Source organism: Hirundo rustica, chromosome 15 (genome assembly GCF_015227805.2).
Source record: "Hirundo rustica isolate bHirRus1 chromosome 15, bHirRus1.pri.v3, whole genome shotgun sequence".
NCBI lineage: Eukaryota > Metazoa > Chordata > Aves > Passeriformes > Hirundinidae > Hirundo > Hirundo rustica.
In genome coordinates this window covers 11,064,398-11,082,598 of record NC_053464.1, presented here as the reverse complement: position 1 = coordinate 11,082,598, position 18,201 = coordinate 11,064,398, and the positions used below count along the sequence as shown (strand labels likewise).

General features: G+C 41.3%; 2 protein-coding genes across 6 annotated transcripts in view; one reads left to right on the top strand and one right to left on the bottom strand.

The window, feature by feature from the left end:
• The window catches only part of C15H7orf50 (chromosome 15 C7orf50 homolog), a 122,117-nt gene that overhangs the window by 45,791 nt on the left and 58,125 nt on the right, over positions 1 to 18,201 (top strand). Inside the window, exon 1 of one of the 3 annotated variants that reach the window (XM_040078865.2) lies at positions 2,200 to 2,280. The exons of the other annotated variants lie outside the window; for them this stretch is intronic. Coding sequence (XP_039934799.1) covers positions 2,269 to 2,280 — 12 coding nt within the window. The 5' untranslated portion in view covers positions 2,200 to 2,268. Of the gene's footprint in view, positions 1 to 2,199; positions 2,281 to 18,201 lie in introns of those variants that run through there. 3 annotated transcript variants of the gene reach the window in all.
• Positions 1 to 18,201, bottom strand: part of GPR146 (G protein-coupled receptor 146) — a 46,341-nt gene that overhangs the window by 2,624 nt on the left and 25,516 nt on the right. Inside the window, exon 1 of one of the 3 annotated variants that reach the window (XM_040078862.1) lies at positions 11,669 to 11,802. The exons of 1 other annotated variant lie outside the window; for it this stretch is intronic. The gene's annotated coding sequence lies outside the window, so the exon portion shown is untranslated. Of the gene's footprint in view, positions 1 to 1,954; positions 2,105 to 11,668; positions 11,803 to 18,201 lie in introns of those variants that run through there. One more of the 3 variants, XM_040078861.1, reaches the window with a different exon arrangement.

Below are 18,201 nucleotides of genomic sequence, written 5' to 3'. Positions count from 1 at the left end.
AGGCAAGAATCAGCTATCATTTCCTTTCAAAATAGCTCGAATTCTTTAAAAAGTATGCTGCTATCAGCAGTTGTGGTCCAGCCATCTTTGGTTCATCGTCAGTAGATAGCATTTTTACTGAAACCAAGTGAACTTCAAAGCAATCGTGTTAAGTCACTTTCCAAAATGCAGAAACAAGAAATAATCTCTGAAGTAGAACTCAAAACAAGCACAGCCTTAAAATCATAGCTGTTATTCATGGCAGCCCATTCCAGGGACAGTGCAGAGCTGGTGCAGCAGGTGATTTCCCATGTCACGTACTCTGCCTGTCACACACTCCTGTGGTTTTGTGTGCTTCTCTGTCAGCACCTATAGCAAAGTATAAGTACGCGTACCTGGATTCTTTCCAGAGGAAAGAAAGATTTAATCAATCCACAATAAACATTGTGCAACGAAAATGAATGCTACTAGACAACATGCTGTACTCCATGAACCAGATGGCTAAATTATACTGTGTGGGGTCTGTGAGCGCACGGGTACGTGACTGCATCTCCCTGGTGCTAATCCTTTGACTCTTCAGCCACAGTACAAAGTTTGTCCCAAAACTGCGTCAACGGTCGTGTTTTATTTCCCACTGAAGTTGTTTTGTGTGCGTTTTTCTTCTAAATAACATAAGCTGAGGCAGAAATCAGGCTAAAAATACAGTAATTTTAGCTGGGCAAGCAGATTTTTATTCCAGTGTCCCTTGTTGGATTTCCTGAGAAGTGGCTTCTTTGGCAGCATCAGAAGTTCTATTGTTTTCAAAAGTTGTTTTCACCTTTGTGGGAAAATTTGACTTTTTCAGTTCATTTTCTCACATCAGTTCTTCTGCTATACTGTTGTGTGTGAGTGGACTGTATCATATCTTTATGTTGTCTTTCCATCCTCATTCTATTTTCGAGCACCGAAAACAACCCCGTTCGTTTTCAGGAAGCATCTGTTGCTTTAGGTTTTTAAGCAAGTAAAAAAAAGCTGTTTTTTTCCCAGTTGAAGGGAACGAAAACTACATCTCATTGAACTGTTATGACTCGATTCAAGCAAAGCAGCAGACTGGAACTAGATATTGCAAATATATGCATTCTGGCGAGTGCAAAGGTGACTAAGCGCAGGCATGGGTACAATCACGTTATTCCATTATGTAGGTTTATCCTTAAGCATGTAGCTTTGATTACTCCAGACTGAATTACATCAGCCACTGAATAACTTGCCTGTATATTGTCTCAGAAGATCAACAGCCTGCTACCAGGCTTTTGTATTTTACAGAGCAGGGGATGTCTGGTTTCGAAAGCGCTTTTAGTCATTACCCTTATTTTTTCTTTACGTCCTCTGCGGTTGAACGCGATAATTCTGTTTTAACAATAGAAACGGCAGGCGATTCATTGTAATCTTAGGAAAAGGGTAGTATTTACCTCCGAAACGAGCAAAAATAAAACCCCAAATATTTTCTCGGAAAAATCTTCTTGACGACCTTTAAGTTCAGGTGAGGTATTTCTACCGCTGAAGCCGAAAAGCCCCGTGTTCAGTGCTCACTTACCAGCGAGGGCACTGACCCTGTTTGCTGTGCCGTGCGGCGCAGGCCCCGCTCGGCATTTCGCACCCGGCCGTGCCTTTTGTCACTGCCCGGGCAGCGCTGCCGTGTCCGGGTCGCTCCTCGGAGCGCAGCGTGCGGCAGCGCTCGCTCGATCCGCGCTGACCCCTTCCTTCCCTGCGCGGCCACCGGCGGCTCTGCAGCCGCAGGTCGCCTCTGTTGCATAAGCGCAGGCTGCAGCAGCCTCTTGTTTACGGTGCCCCGGCTGCGGCGGCCCCAGCGCTGCCCGGATCCTCCGCTTCTCAGCCCGGGGTCGCTCTGGACGCGCAGCCCCCGCCCGCCCCGGCAGCGGCACCGCGCGTCCCGCCCGCCGCTGCCGCGGCCCCGCCGCGCTCCGCAGCCTCTCACCTTCAATTCCCGTGTGCCGCTGCCCCCAGCCGCCCTCCCGAGGTACCGAGGCGGCCGCCAGGCCCCGGCACGGCTGTGCCGGGGATCATGGTGCTGGCCCGGCCGGCGCCCGGCACCGCGCTGGGAGCCGCTGCCTGCGCTGCACTTGTTTTGCCTCTGTAAGTTACTCACAAGTTTCTGCTTGGCTTGGCAGGCGTCTGGCCCCTCCCTTCCCCTGTTTACAGCCAGTTTCAAGAAGTGAGAGGTTGTGCTCGGAGCTGTGGGATCCAGCTCGCTTTGTAGTCCCCGGGTTTTGGATTTACTGCTTAAAATCCATGGGCGTGCAGGTTTGTTATGGTTTTGTCATCGGTGCTGGGGTTCTGCAGGGACGCTGCAGAGCCCGTGGCATTCCCTGCAAGTGCAGTCAATGGCCTTCAGTCAAGAGCGTGGGTTTTATTTTTACCTCGGGATGAGAATATGTAGCTTTGAGGTTTCATTTTCATGGACCATACATCCTGAACAATCGGTATTTAAAAATTCCCGTAGCACAAAGTGCACAGGTGCTTGTGGTGCTGGCAAACATAAACCAGCTTGTAAAACAAGGTAGGAAGAAAAGTTTGGGCGTTTACTTTGAATTTGGAGATTGTTTTGGTGTTGTGAGAAGGTGTTACGACATGACCCCTGTTTTGTGATGCTGTTAAGAGTTCCATTCTGTTTCCTTTTTTAAAAAGTTGATTAATCTCAAGGATATTTGCATGTCACTTGAAGTTAATGGATGTGAATGTTTATATTTTCCACAACTTTAAAATGGGTCACTTCTTGAAAGAGCTTTTGAACTGCAGATTGATATTTTATCCCATAATGAATTTTGTACTGTGGTTGTTCCGTTGTTTATATGGAAACTCCTCAGACTAATAAAAAGTTACTACCTTTGAAGCATGTTTCCATCGGGTATCACCAACCAAAATAGAGAGCTGCCTTTTTCAAAATAATTTATCTTATATTTAGAAATTCTGAATCTTTATTCCTTAGCAAATAAACACCGATGTTGCATCCCTTATTGAAAAAATAAGCAGGTGTTCATTAAATAAATACTGGAAAAACACTAAACCTGAGATTAGCTCAGTTATTTAGAACAGCAACACCAACATCATGGGTTTGATCTCCTTATGGGCCATTTGCTTAGCACTTGGATTGGATCCTTGTGGATCCCTTCCAACTTGGAGTATTCTGTGAAGTCTAAAAATGGTCATCCAGTTTGTCTTGAGTTACTCTAGCTGACCACAGTTTGTATTTAAAGGTTCATTATGAATATTGTAAAACTACTGCAGCTCCCAAACAGCAGAAAATTCCCCCGTTCCTTTTTGATACAGACAGAATTGCATGTGTGCTGTGGATGTTACATGTGTGGCATCACCTTTTTAGTCTTCAGAACTTTAGAAGGATTTTAATCATCCTAAGTTCACCAGGGAAACAGCAAAGTAGGAAAGGTATTCATGTAGAAGCACTTTTAGAGTGCTCATACTTGGCCAAAAGCCAATTTCCTACACTCCATTAAAGCTGAAGGTGGTTTTATTTAGATAACAATGTCCATGAAGTACTTAAGAAAAAACTTCTTGCAACAAAGCACAAAAAGTTGAGAGCACTCGGCGGCAAAGATTATTTTAGTAAAGATCCGTAAAATGAACTTTAAATAATGAGAAAAGAATGAAGTTCTGCTCAGTTGTATCACAGAGTCTATAGCTGCAGTCAGTCTTTTTCAGACATTTTCATTCATAATGCAGCACTAAGTTGCAGAGCAGGTTGGGTAAGAGTTTGAAGCATGACCATTCTACGCTTGGATTATTTTATTTGACTTAAAAAACCAGCCCTTCATCCAGCTGCAGCACTGTCTCTTTGCTCTGCAGATTTTTTTGTTTATACAATACATGGTTTGTCTACTTGCTTTATTATCATCTGTCTGTGACGTAGCTCTTACCTGGTTTTTCTGACCTCTGAATGTGTTTTCACAAGCTGTGGTATCATTATAAACTAATAGCTGGTGAAGTACATAGCTAATAAATCTGTTGCCAACAAGTTAAGTCTCTAAACATGCCAAACACCTGTACCTTTGTCACGTCCTCTTGGGTTCCCACAGGATCTCTTAATTCCTGCAGACTGAAACCCAGTGCTGCCTAGGGGAAGGCTGGGCCCTGCACAGAGCTTTGCTGGGCAGCACGGATTTGCTTCAGATCTAGGTTGAGCAAACTAAAAATCATGGCCAGAAGTGCTGTATTAATACGTAAGCGATGCCTTAGCAGATTGTCAGCTCCTCATCAGGGTTTGAAGGGTGCTTTTTGAAAGTGTCATGCTGCATATTACTTATGGATCGATTTTTAAAACTTTAAATAGCAGATGATCAATATTTCTGGAAAATAACAAACCCACAAGGGGAACACACTGAATTCTCAAATGCTGGAGAGTGAAGTGTCACATTGCTGTTACCTCTCAGTCTGGGTAACATGACATTTCTTTAGGCTTACAAGCTTATATACATACCATAGGGATTAACAACTGACTTGTAAGCTGGATATACAGAAGAGTAAAACTGAATAGCTCAGGTTAGATGCAAAGGGAAAAAAAATACAGCAGTGCAGGCAAGTAGGTTTCGGAATATACTTTTCTCATGCGGTTGCTGAGTTGCTGCTGTTTATAATGTAATGATACAGCTCAGATAAAATGCTTTTAACATGAGTGGAGAAGAAAATCCTGCTTGATACTGGGGGCTGGGCTGAAAAACAGGCCCCTTCCAACCCTATCATTTATGTCTTTGTGGTGCAACCATTGACCAGTTTGGCAGGGGGAAGTTCATACTTGGTATTGGTTCCATTTATAATGTGGTTAGTTCAGTGCAATGTCAGGCGAAAGAAGGCACGATCAAACAACAGGGATAATTGATACAAAGTAGCATTGAATATAATAAGCCTATGTTGGATATTTTAAAAAGTACAAATCAAAAAGCCAGAGTAGGTAATTGAAAAAGAGGGAACAAGGGGTTTGCCATTCATGGAAGAACAGTCACCCAGCCTTCTGGTCCTGCTGATTTCACCCTTCATTAGGCTCAGGGTTTGGTTTTCTAACCAAATTTGTTTGCTATATAACCTGCTTTAGTAGCAGCATAATGATAATTAATAATTTAAATCAACCCAATACTTTTCACTTATATAACCCAACTCTTGCGTACTCTTGCTTGATTCTGCACAATTTGAGCGCTGTGAACACATTTCCAGCTCTATAGGTAAATGCCTTCCCTTGGACCAGTGCTTTTCCTTTAGCATCCCTTCCATTCATGCATAAATTCTTACATTTCCTGCTTTCTCAAAATAACCCTTGAGTTTCACATCTGCCTGGCCAATGTTTTCCTCTTTATCTTCCCTGATGACTCCCTCACAATTAACATTCCACCACCCATCGTTATTTGCTCATATGACACACAAACACACACAGTATCATATGCAGCTCATGACAGGGCTTCCAAGCATGACAGACACACTTTCACTTCTACTTTGTGACTTTCCTATAGGGCATCTCAGGCTGTTCTTTGGTATTTTGAATCATCAGTAAAGATTACATTCTCAAGAACTGTAAGGGCGCATTTCCATTGTACGTGGCACGTCTATGGAGATATCCGTGTTCCTGAAATTGGTCTTTGCATTTTGCTTTGGTTGTCCTTTGAGGTTGCTCACTCTGCTTTTCCAGAAATTCTGAATATACGTTGTCTTCAGAGCTCCTTTCTGTGGGTCCCCCTCTCACTTTCTGGGTGACCTTTGTTATCATTCCACAGATGCTGGCAACCTCTGTCTCATTTATTTATCCACTCATTCTGTAAGCAATATCTTTGGGGTAAATCATCTGCATAGCAGCTACCTGGTGATTCAGATCCCACTTGTGCCCTGATAATCTGCTTACTGCCCCAGCCTCTTGGCAACCTGCTAAATAGATGCTTTTTTTCTCTCCTGTTTTGACCTTTTGTTATTATTACTTGTTACTACATGTATAAATAATATGTAAAATCATTAACATAATATAATTATTAATGATGTCAGCTGCACATTTGGTTTCTGTTTAGATTGTTCAGCTCTTTGGGAATCTGAGTTCATATAAGGCCATGTCTAAAGTAAATTTGCAGATTGCTGCCATGGGTCACTAAGTATCAAGAAATGAGTTCAGACGGGCTTTTTGTCTGAAAGAAGGAGGAAAACTTGATTGTAGGGTATGGCAATGGTTTTTTTAGGATGTGCATATTCTCTAATAGGTTGGAACTGCAGAACTTCTTCTGTTTTTAGAGTTCATAGAAGGTTGCTCAGAACAACGTGTGTACACATCGGAAATGAATAATTACACAATAATTACTTTAGTTTCTCTTTCTTCCTCTCAATTTCTAAGCAGCTTAAAGCTTATGAGAACAGATAATATACTCCAATAAAGGAAGACAGAAAAGATCAGCTACTCTGGAAACGTAATCAAAACTGGTAAATGGTGTGTTTAAGAGCCCTCTAGGTCTGTTGGAGAGTGGCAGTGTCGTGGTGCTCTGGAAGGTTGTAATAACCAACTACCATGGGGTAGAAGTTCTGTGGAGGGGAGATAGCCCAGCGCTGCAGCCCCTAAAGATTGATGTGGAAGGAGTCCCTTGTTCAGACAAGATGCTATCTGCCAGGCACATCTGCCATTCAAGATAAATCCTCCTTTTTGTGCTGTTTATTTCTTTGTGGTGGAGCCTCTGCAGGAGTTGGGTTGCCAGTGGCTGTGCCCTCATGGCGGCTGCTGGGGAACAGCTGCGCCGAGGGCTCTGCATGGGTTAACTCCATAAACTCAGCCTTGTTTTGTTAAGTTCTCCCTGTCCCAGCATCGGATGAGTGGCACTGATGTGCTGCTCCACCCCTTCCTGACTTAGCTTTATCACTGAATTCTGTAAGAGCTTCTATAGGGAAAACATGACATACTGTTTCTATTTTAATGTTTCTGTGCAGCAGGAAGGAATTCACTCTAGAGCAAACAGTGTAACTTTTAATACTTAAAGATTTCCTCACTTTTAATGCTTAAAGATTTCCTCACTGCAAAAAGTGAAATACCTTCCTTTTGTGCATTCTAAAGGTGAGGATTCCGTCAGGCAGAATGAATTTATATAGTGATTACCTGTATTCATCTATCTACAGGCTTTAGCTGCCAGAGATCCTGACATGAGATACAATTTGGAGATGCTCAAATATCCAGTAGATAATACTTTTTAAAATGATTAAGTTATATGCAAAACAAAACCTGAGTAATTTTCCTAGCATTCATATTCACTTCCAGGAACTTATGGCATATTAAATACCAGGAATAATTAGAATGAATGCAGTATTAGAAAATCAGCTTACGTAAGGTGCTTCCAGTTCTGGATTTTATAAAGTTGACCAGTTGGAATACAAGAAGTGACAGCTTTTAAGCATCAGCAGAGGAGATGGCGCCATTCGGAGTGCTGAACAGCCAGTTAGCACTGCTGCAGTTCTGCTCTGTGTTTTCAGAGCACTTGGAAGCTGATTTTGATGTAGCTATCCTACTTTAAAACTAAGTAGCAACTACCTTAAATAACACTCAGTGTCAAGATGACTGAAAGTCCTTACGTATATATGTTGATTCTTTCAACTGCTTCACTGAAAACAAAATTTAAAAAAAATTTAACCTTAGTGAGAATTTTCAGTGTGCTTGTAACGGATGAGCCAGAGAAACCAAAAGAATTAATTGAAAAAATATAGAAAAATTCAGTTTCTGGGAGAGCACAGAAGCAAATAATTTCCTTCAGTTTAAAACTGAATGTAACTTGCAAATTCTTTTTGTATGAAGTACTACAACTCAATGGATCTAACAAGGCTTATGGACACCTTCAGAAGGCATCTTTACTGTTGTGATGTTGATGTTCAGAGCAGCTGGGACGTAGTAGACACTTTATCCCACTGTTTTTAATGAAAATATTTCATTCATTTATTCTGACTTCAGGAACTTAAGAGATGAAGTCGGTGATTTCATTAATAAATTTTTCATAACTTGCAATCATCAATGTTTAAATATAAGGAGTTTTGCCCCCAGTGTCTACAGACACTTAAACTGTAGAGCAAGAGGTCAGTTAAGAGCAGTTTGGGGGAAAAAAATTCTTGCAACTCAAGTGTTCCTGTTTTTTATGTAAAGATCATCATATCATAGAAACTTCTGCTGAGGCCTTTTTAATACTTGTGATAATATAAAAGACAGTTTTCTGGTAAAAATTCTTTGTTTAGGTAATGTCTTTAGTAAGTGCAAACAGGTCATTTGCACCTCTTACACAATAGCAAGTGCCTGGATCTCTGCATTTCCAGCATTTGGGAATTGCCCAGGTTCCAGGTAAGTAATGTTTGTACTTCTGGTTCTTGTAAATCAGCATCACGCCAGTAAAGAAGACAGATTCTCGCCAATCAAAATTAATGCAAATTATGCCAATTCTGGGCTTTGCTGACTGGATTTATTCCAGGAAGAGAGTGTCAAAGGTGCACGGACTGTGCTGGAATTACTCTGTAAATGAGTTGGCCCGGTGAGTTGGCAGGGTGGAAACAGCAGCTTTTATCTTCCTCCCCTGTTTGTCAGCTTCACCCGTGCTCAGGGCTTGGGCAGGGAGCTCTGCTGAAATTTGGCAGTACAGAAACATTCCCCACAGATCTTTTGGTGCCAGGTGCAGAGACTGACAGGAGGCACAGATGGTACTTTTCCTGGAAACTATAACATAATGCTGTTTCCTATTAGAAACACCGGTGAAAGCTGACTGGGTGACTTATCAACCAGACCGTCACATTGGCTGGGGAGGAAACTCTTGTGGAACAGGCTGTGACCCCAGGGACCAGGTTTCCAGCTAAAAGCAGAAATATTGACATAGTTCTTTATCAGATAGCATATAGAGGAAATACATGGTTTGAGTTTAGAGTTTGAAGGGAAAAATCAGCCCTCAGCAGAGTTGTACTAAGGTTGAAATGACTTCAAAATTTGTCACATCCTCTGGAGATAAACATATCTTTCTGTTAATTGCTGGCAAGTCTGAGACATCTTGTTCCTGACGCTCCTGTGGCTTTTAATTTTCGCTGCTTGGTGAAGGAAATAGCAGTTTCTAGCTGCATCCTGGATGTACTTGCGTAATTACTGATTACATCTTATTCCATTTATAATGTCTGAATAAAATACTTTAAATTTACATTCTAGGGGGTCTAGTATAATACTAATGCTGATCTAAGGTTGGTTATTATTAGATGGTAAGATTTAGAATAAGAATTTTCATTTATCAGGGGCTTGAGGCATCTTTCTGACATGAATGAGTTCTGATTTGTCCATCTATTGCTTGCCATGTGCCACTCCCTACTCCACTTCATCAGCAACAGGGATTTTTTAACCCTTAGTCATCAAAATTCTACCAATAAACTCAATTTCTTCTAGGACTCCCCATTACAGCCATATGTATATACCAGACTTGAAAATAACCCTTAGCACATTCTGTTCTGGGATGCTGACAAAGAATTTGACAGGTTTAAGTATTTGATGATTCCATTAGAGTCCTTGGCCATCCTTCCACAGACCTGTGGGTGGGGATGCTTCCTTAGGTACTCTTAATGGATATTGTTTTCCCAGGCCAACATGAGGCTGGACAAGTGTTTCCAAGGGCAAAAAATCCCACAAAGTAATTTTGTGGTAAGAGATGTGCAAAGGAGTCTGAGACCTCTGTAAACCTGGACTCTTTAAACCTAAAGCCTCCCATTACAAAAACATCTGTGAAGTTACACCTGGAGTCTGCTACCAGTAGCCACCTGCTGCCCACATTGCATCCATTCCACGGTATTTTGAAAGGCCAAATCCGTGGTTAGGATTTCTACAAATTCCTTGAACTACAGCCACATTAATGATGTGGAAATAAATACTAGTGCTTACTAACTGCAGTGTACCCATTCACATGCCATACAGCAATTAACTCTCTAAAAATTGGAACAGACTTTCTGTGGAGTTTTCTTTAGTGTCCTTCCTAGGTAACACGCTGTTTTTAGTGAGTCTTGCCTGCTTCAGGAAGCAAAAACAGCTTCTGTAGCACCTCTGTTACTGCAGGAGCCCTGGTATGTAAAATTACATTGCGTTTGCGTGGCAAGCTTTTGGGAAGGTGTTCGGTTTTATTTCTTATTACCCTACTCTAATCTGATGGTGTATGAATTAAATTTCTCTAAGTTGAGTCTGTTTTGTTCAGGATGATAATGGGTGAGTGATCTCTCCCCCTCCTTCTCTCACCCCATGAGTCTTGAGTTACATTTTCTCTCCCCTGTCCAGGGGAGTTATAGGCTGGCTTTGGTAGGTACCTGGTGCCCAGCTGAGGTCAGCCCACCACAAAAATAAATATATAATCTGCTTCCTCCTGTGCTAATGGGTGGAAGCCTGAGGAGTAATTAGTTTGTCAGAGAGCCAGTTTCTTACTAATGATTGATAAATGGTTGTTTTTACAGAGCCCACACAGGCACTGGGTGCTGAGAACAGTAAAGCACAGTTTGTAGGGAGGTCACTGGAGCCTGCTGGTCTGTCTTCATTTAAATGAGCCATACTTGTTGCGGCTGTTGTGGAAAATATGCAGAATATTCTGATAACCTCTTCTCTGATGTTCAGATCCTGCACGCAGGAGTTCAGATGAATCAGCCTGATGTGCAAATCACAAACATTGATGTTTACGTGAATCACTTTGACCAGACATTTGATTAACTTTGTTGCATCACTTCAGAATCAGTGTGACTTGTGTAGAAATCCGTGGAATTCTGCTCAGACTTTGATGGAGCCGATCAAACGTGTCAGATGTGATGCTGGCATGACAAATAGGGTGCTGCCGTTTATGCTGCTTTAGCATTTCTATCAGAACAACATAAAGTTCAGCAGACAGTGCCCCAAGGGAAAAGTAGGTGTTCTGCTACGTACAGTACAAAACAGATTTGCAAAAATCACAGTGATTAGTGTAGTTAAAAATGCTTATGGAGGCTAAAAGGACAGCAGTCATTCTGCTTATTCAAAGCTTCTGCTGAAAGCAGTTAGGAAATTTTTGGTGCTTTGAAGTTTCTTTTGGCTTACCATCTCTTATAATATAAATGAAAATGCAACTTAATTGTGATTAATTAGTTAATTAGTTGCCGCTGTGTCTATCTGCTTTGCAGTAATATTTTACAGTATGGTTTGCTGCATGTTTATTACTATCCTATGAATAAAAGATTCATAATGGATCTCACTTTCACTGAGAACTTTTCTATCTTAGGGACTAATTGGATTAATTTTTGATCAATTTCTCTGCTATGCTTCTCCTCTCCTGTAATACTTCTAGATTTAATATACAGAAAGTATATCCAGAGCAATAAATTAAAAAAAAAATTGAAGCACATAGTTATTACCTAAAGAAACAGTGAGAAATCTAGCCTAATGTGCATGAAAATTGATATGCACAAGAAAAGCTACTATAATTTTGTTTTGGCCAACCAGATAAAAAAGTGGGAGCATGACAAATTCAAACAGTGATGTTTTCCCTGCAGAACTGTTATCTAAAAAGCAAACATTGTTTACTAATGACGGCACCGCTCATTTTTACCGATCCAAGGCTTAGATGCATTTATGTAAATTCTTTCTAGGCGCTTAAAAACCAAAAAGCAATCTAAAAAAGCGAACCGCTTAAAATCTCACCTGGGAGGCACTGCCTTGCTGTCCCTCGATGGCCGGCAGGAACATTTTGCCCGTCAGGCCAGACCCTTTAGCGAGGGAGCTCAGCAGAGAGCACAGTGTCTGTCTCTGTGGCACAGCCCGCGATGGGAGAGCGCTGTGGCCGCAGTGCCCTCGGCCTGGCACTGGACACTGTGCCTCCATGTGACTGCCCTGCACAGACGCGCTCATAATCCCCTAAGCTGCAGCCACACGCTCTCATTGGAGCTCTGGCAAAGCCAGGGCCTGATCCTGCCCTAGGCACGGCGCTGTGTACCCTGCCCCTGGTTGTGAAAGGCTTTGGAGAGGTCTTGTTTTGGAAAGGACAGCGCTGCGGTTCGGGGAACAGTTCAGCCTTGGGTGTTGTTATGTAACGGGGGACGAACAGCGGCTGCATCAAACCCGGAGAGCTTTGGTACAGGAAAAGGATCTGACCATCAGTGCAGCTATTCCGTGCACGTTAACGGAGTCGTGGACCCGCAGCGCAATGAGCCGAGCTGACAAAAATATTATGTTAGTGAGCTGTGATTTTCTTCAGAGCTGCTCATCGCAGCTGTGTATGCCGGGAGTCATTTCCCCCCCCACCTCGAAAACACAATGCTGTTTAGCAAAACCCTGCAACTTACACTTGGCCTCTGGAGACTTTAGACAGTAACCAACATTAGACTTGAAAAAGAGCCAGCATAAGCTTTAAAAATACTGTAAACCTCGGAGTTCTTTTAAGCATTCAGAAGAAATATTTTAATTGTGGGGGGGGAAAGTCATATATGGAAAATGGTGCTGCTCTATCATCTGACTTTAATGAAGTGGTAGGTTAATGTAAATTCTTTGCATTTGAATAAAAAGCCTGTAACATCATGATTCCATCTATTTAGCTTGAATACAAATAGTCCTTAAGTAATTTGCCTTTTTAAACTGTAATGAAGAAATCATTTATATGTTTTCCTTCCTTCCCAAAGCAGTAAAGTTTAATATATGATTTTACTTATCAACCATAAAGGAGTTGACCCATAAAATTAAGGAAGAATTTGTCATTCATGTTAGCATGTGTATCTTCTTTGCAGGATGTAATATAAATGTAGTTTGTTATATATGTGGTGTATTATACCATTAGTTGCTTATTTTTAATTTTGCAGTTTCTTGGAAGCTAAGACTTCACAACAGATCCTGAGATAGGCTCAAATGTTAACACCTGAGAACTTTTTGAGTGTTGGTATTTATGATCTAAGTATTTGTTTAGTTCAGTTATTTTTTTGTTCCCTTTGGCTAAGCTTCTATTGTTTATGTTAAAGTTAAAACTCCCCAAGTCTCTATTTACAGTGTCTATCACACAGCAGCTCTGCTTGTAGGTCCCATGTAAGTATGTTCCATTAGATTTTGTATTGTTGGAGATTGGTCAAATTATTAAATAAAACAAGCACTTCTTTAATCTCTGAAGTAATACTTCTTTGAAGAGACAGTGTGGGGCAGCGCAGGATTATGACTTTTCCTTTTTTATGGTTTATTTATGGTAATATTTCATAATTATCACTCATTTGGTTAAGCCATTATGTATGGTTTGTATTTTGAAACATGGAGAAGAAAACCCAAACTGTGTTGCTGATTTATGTTTGATAATACCAGTGACAGTTGAGCATGGAGTTGAAGGGGAAGTGTGCTTTCCTTTTGAAATTCAGACCTCATAAACTTCAGCGTATCAGCTTTTTGCAGGAAAAAAATGCAGAGATTAGGAGATGGAATAGCACTCCTTAGGTCTCCAGGGAGAGCAGGAGGGAATGATGTGGCTCCTTCCAGTCTGCTGCTCTCTTGGTTTTCTAGAGACAGCTGCTTGCTCTTATAGACCCTGCCAGTCCCTCACTTCTTTCAGACTGCAGTGCCCACAACTTAATATTTTTTCCATTCTCCTGGTGGGGTTTGTCCAGCAGACTTTCCACAAGGTTTGTTTGAGCGTAGAGATAGGGAATCCCTGACACAATTATGCTGTGTAACTACAACTTCTAGTAACAAGTGGTCGTTGATCACCTGGAGTTACTTGGGGAACTTGGGGCAGAGGAGATTGTTGTTCTTTGGCCATAAAGGTCCACATTTCAACAATATCCATACTTAACAGAACTTTTTCAGATATTTCTTGTGTCTTCAGGCCTCCCCAGGGCAATAAAGTTTAAGATATGCTTCTACTTATCAACTATAAAGGAGATTAATCTTAAAATGAATGAAGAATCCATGGGCAGATCTGTGGATGGGGTTTTGTGCTGAGACTGAGGCCACACAGCTGCAAGGGGACTGAGGGAAATGTTGAGGTTTACTTTGGTGACTTTTTTTTTTTAACTGTGCCTCACGGTGAAGTCAGCAAGCACAAACCTTGGGGAAGGTGGAACCTCTTCTGTGACCTGCCAGGAAAATAAGCCCAGATCTAAAACACCTTTAAGCACAAGCCAGGTATTTTTGCTGTGCACATAGTAGAGGTTCAGCTGGACAGGTGTCTGGTATAAGCATGAGAGACACACAAAGAACATCATCCAGTTTGGGGTTTTTTGTCACCACTAAGCAGCAGGGATCACAGAAGCCTTGGAGGTCTCCTCACAAGATTATTTTTCAGGTGCAGTTCAATGCTTTTGGCTTGATTCGTACACTGAATTAAATATGGCAGTTCCCTGTCCGTCTTACCCCAAATATGTCTCTCATGGCTGATGGTTCTATGAAGTTAATGCACAGCCCTGAAGTTCATAATTACAGGTAACTTTGTTAATATTAAAGTGGGATGTGAACAGTGCAGGTTTTTGTTTACAGAATAATCCGTAGTGGTTCAGATGTTTAAGTCACCATATGTTTAAGGTGCTGATGGCCCTAATGTGCTACTACGTCTCACTGATAGGCAATTCTAGTAATAATTTTTACTTACAGAAGCTAAATAAGACCAAAACAAAGTTCTGTTCAATTTTGTTTGACATTATAATGACTTTTAGAAGTTCACCTTTCAGGAGTGCTCTATGTAGTAACTTAGGCAGAGTCAGTGATTTAGGTGGATTAAACAAATCACAAGGTTAAAGTGAAAGTAGTTATTCAGGACTGTGGTTTCCAGAGTATTATTTTTATGAGCTGAAGTGGTTTCATTGAAGCATCACTACAATATTAGTGAATTAGTGGCTGTGTTTCAGCCCTTCATATCCTGTGCAGAGTGTCTGTAAAGAGTGGTTGTTCATATAAAGGATTATCACAAATACTCCTCAGTATACTTTTATCTTAAGCTGGTACGTTCAAGGGAATGCAAGCAGTTGGTGGTTGATGATAGAGAGACTCTGGGCAAAGATCTCCTGGTTCATTGCACAGAGTGAAGCCAATCCCCACTGAAATGCCTTTTCATTTTCGGTATTACTGTTTTAAGTCTAAAGCAAGGTGTAGTATTAATGAGATTCTGTCAAGACTGTTTATTTCTGTTTCATCTTAGTGTGAATATTCAGCAAGTTTGTATTTGGTCATAACAAGTCTGAAAATGCTTTCTTAATTACATTAAAAAATGAAACTGAATGTGCAAATCAGCTGAGGTAAGCGAGACTTATTTACAAATTTCAGATTAGCTGCTTTAGCACTGCCTTTTATATGGGCACAGCTTTAAGTCCCTTTCATTTTTCATCTGCTGCAGTATTTCAGGTTGCAGGACTTTGATGGAAAACTTTATGAAGGCGACCACAATTGTAGCAGTGCTGCAACCCATTAATCATTCATTCGTTCCTCCAAACCAGCCTCTCTGGTTTGAGGAATTCACCCAGCTCTCCCTGAGGGCTGTTCCAGATGAGCTCTGGTCAAACTGGCCGTGGAAGCTGGATGTGGCACAGCCTCTTTTCTGCGGGGGAACACCAGAAAATGAGTGGCACCTGCTGGTGCCCAGGTGGGACAACAGAGGAGCTCATTCTGAGGGGCACTGCAGTGCACTGAGCAGCTGAGGCAGCTCAGGGTTACTCTCCTTGTGCCAGCTCCATCATTCCAGGAGTGGGAACCTCCTCCATCACAGATCATTCCTCTGCTGACGTGACTCGGGATCCTCATGTGACTTTTAGTGAAAATCTCTCAGACCTGCTTAACCCTGCTCATTCGTGGAAGCTTTCCCAAAGTATTGCAAGCTTGTGGTTCACGTCACCATGCCTTTTATTTTCTTTTGAAAAGACCATGATTCTGTTTCAAAAACATGGTTCTGTGCAAAAAACTTGATAGTTGCATATCAACAGGAGCGGCAAGGTGGGAGTATTTGTCTTTTCTAGTCAGCAGATTTTTTAACTTGAGTTCCTTTAGATTTGACCCTGATTGCTGTGGCCAAACTGCTGAAATTCCGTTGGGTCATTGCTTGTGCGGATGTATTAGAGATGTTTTTTGGCGAGTCTGTGTGCATCCTTTGTCTCTGCATACTTTGGCTAATTTTATTAGCTACTGTTTGAAAATGTCATTAGACATCAGATCAGTTTATTTAGCTATTGTGGGCTAATCCAAACATACAGGATATAATACACAGCCCCTGACCTTTTCCTCTTACCAGCCCTTTCCTTTGCAGCCCTCAGGTGGTGGGGAGGGAGGAAGGGCTTTAACCCTCTTGGTGTATTTTGTGAAGCTTACAGGACAGGCTGAAGCCACTAAAGCTCACTTTGCAGCACAGGAGAAGCAGGAGAAAGCACAAGCAAGGGAAAAAGTCCAGGGTGTTACTGTCTTCCTTGATAAAAGCTTGGCTGCAGTCTCCCACCCTTCAGCCCTTTAAAAAAGTTGTAAAGCACCAAGTTTGCAAGCTCCAGAGTTTGGAAGTGAGTGGGATTTCACAGCCAGCTGACCATGAAGTGCTACCAGCTTCTCAAATCTGCTTGGCTGCACATTACTTCTTGAAGCCTTCCAGATTTTGGAGAAAATTGTTACACAAAAATCTTCGAAGGTGAGGTTGCATGATTGTAGATTTCTTCTGAAGGTTATGGGGAATGGAAATGGAGTTAAAACATCATTTCCTCTAGCTGTCCATTTTACTGTTGCCACTTTTGATCTATGCTCATGTGAAAAAACAATTTATGAATAAATCTCTACCCCAGGAGGTATTTTGATAGCATAAATCTATTGTATTTATTGTTCATAGCAAATTTTAAAGGGAAGAAAAAAAAACAGAGGAAGAATACAATGAAAATGTTGACCTTAATGAATGAAAGTTGGACTGTTTGTATTATGAGAAAATGAGATAATTGTGGCTATAAAATCCCATGCTCAAAGAATGAAAATAAACAACACACACAGTGTGTGGACATGGGAGTGAGCCAGATTCACTGAGAACTTTTCTCCGTAGTAATTTTTAATACTATGGGAATTTTTTTTTTAGCTAAGGACTAAAACTATCATAGAGAATGTTCCTGGAGCTCAGCAACAGCGCAAGAGATTGGTTTACAAACATTTCACACCAGGAAAATATTTGGAAACAGTAATGCGGTGTTTGGCCACTAAATTACAAGCAGCAATAGATGCAATTTTTGTTGCTTTTGAGCCATTTGGCAGGTTAGTGGTTCATTTATCTGTTACCAAAGATTTCCTAGCCAGGAAATCTACTTCCTAAAAATTCAGTATTTTAGCCTGAGTCTTCCTTTAATGGGAAAAAAAGTGATTTAAAAATAGCATATTGAAACAAAGGGTTAAATCATCAGTTAAATCCAGCACAGTAACACTGCAAAGTCTGACTCTGATTCTGGATTTTAGAAGAATTTTCCATTAAGGAATAGCTAAATGGTTTCCTTAGATTGTTCGTGTGTTGCACGAACCAGATCAGATCAGTCTTAAAGTTCATAATTTTCCCCAGAGTGTCTGAAATCCTACTACAAAGAGTCCTTTCGTCTTAAGAGTCTGACACCAAGTAGAAATAAAAGGCTGAAATAATAACACTACTAACTTGGCTTAATTAATTGTATGTTTCTGTACTTAAGCTTGAAGGGGGGAAAGTATTGCTTTAAAGGCTACCTTCAAAACTGGTGAATGAGCAGCCACTCAGGGTGCCACTTCAAAGAGAAACACCCAAAAGAGCAACAGAAGGGAAGCTGCTTTTGAATTCTCAGTTCCTCCTGGCAGCCCAGGGCTTGCAAAGGAAAACAACCCAGAAATGGTTATTTTCTTTTGTGTTAGTTACATAACCGGTTCCCAGCAAATAAAGCTGGAGGTAGAGCAGCCATACAAAGACCCACTTTGTCACTAACCTGTGCCTGCCATAGCTGCACAAAAGAATCTCACCTGAATTTAGGCATTTTTCCTTCCTGCCTAAGGGAGATTCCTTACACTGCCTGCAGCCAACTTGATAAAATCCAGGAGCAGTGCGCAACTCTTGGTTACACTGGTGGATATTTTGTAATTTGAGCCTTCATGGTTACTCTAGATTTGAACCTGATTGCTGAATCAAACAAAACTTGGTTTTTACCATTTTTTATTTTTCAGATTTCTCTGTATGCAATATTGTAATAAGTAAAGAAGTAGGGGAAAGTAACTGCAAAAGGGAAAGCTGGTTTATA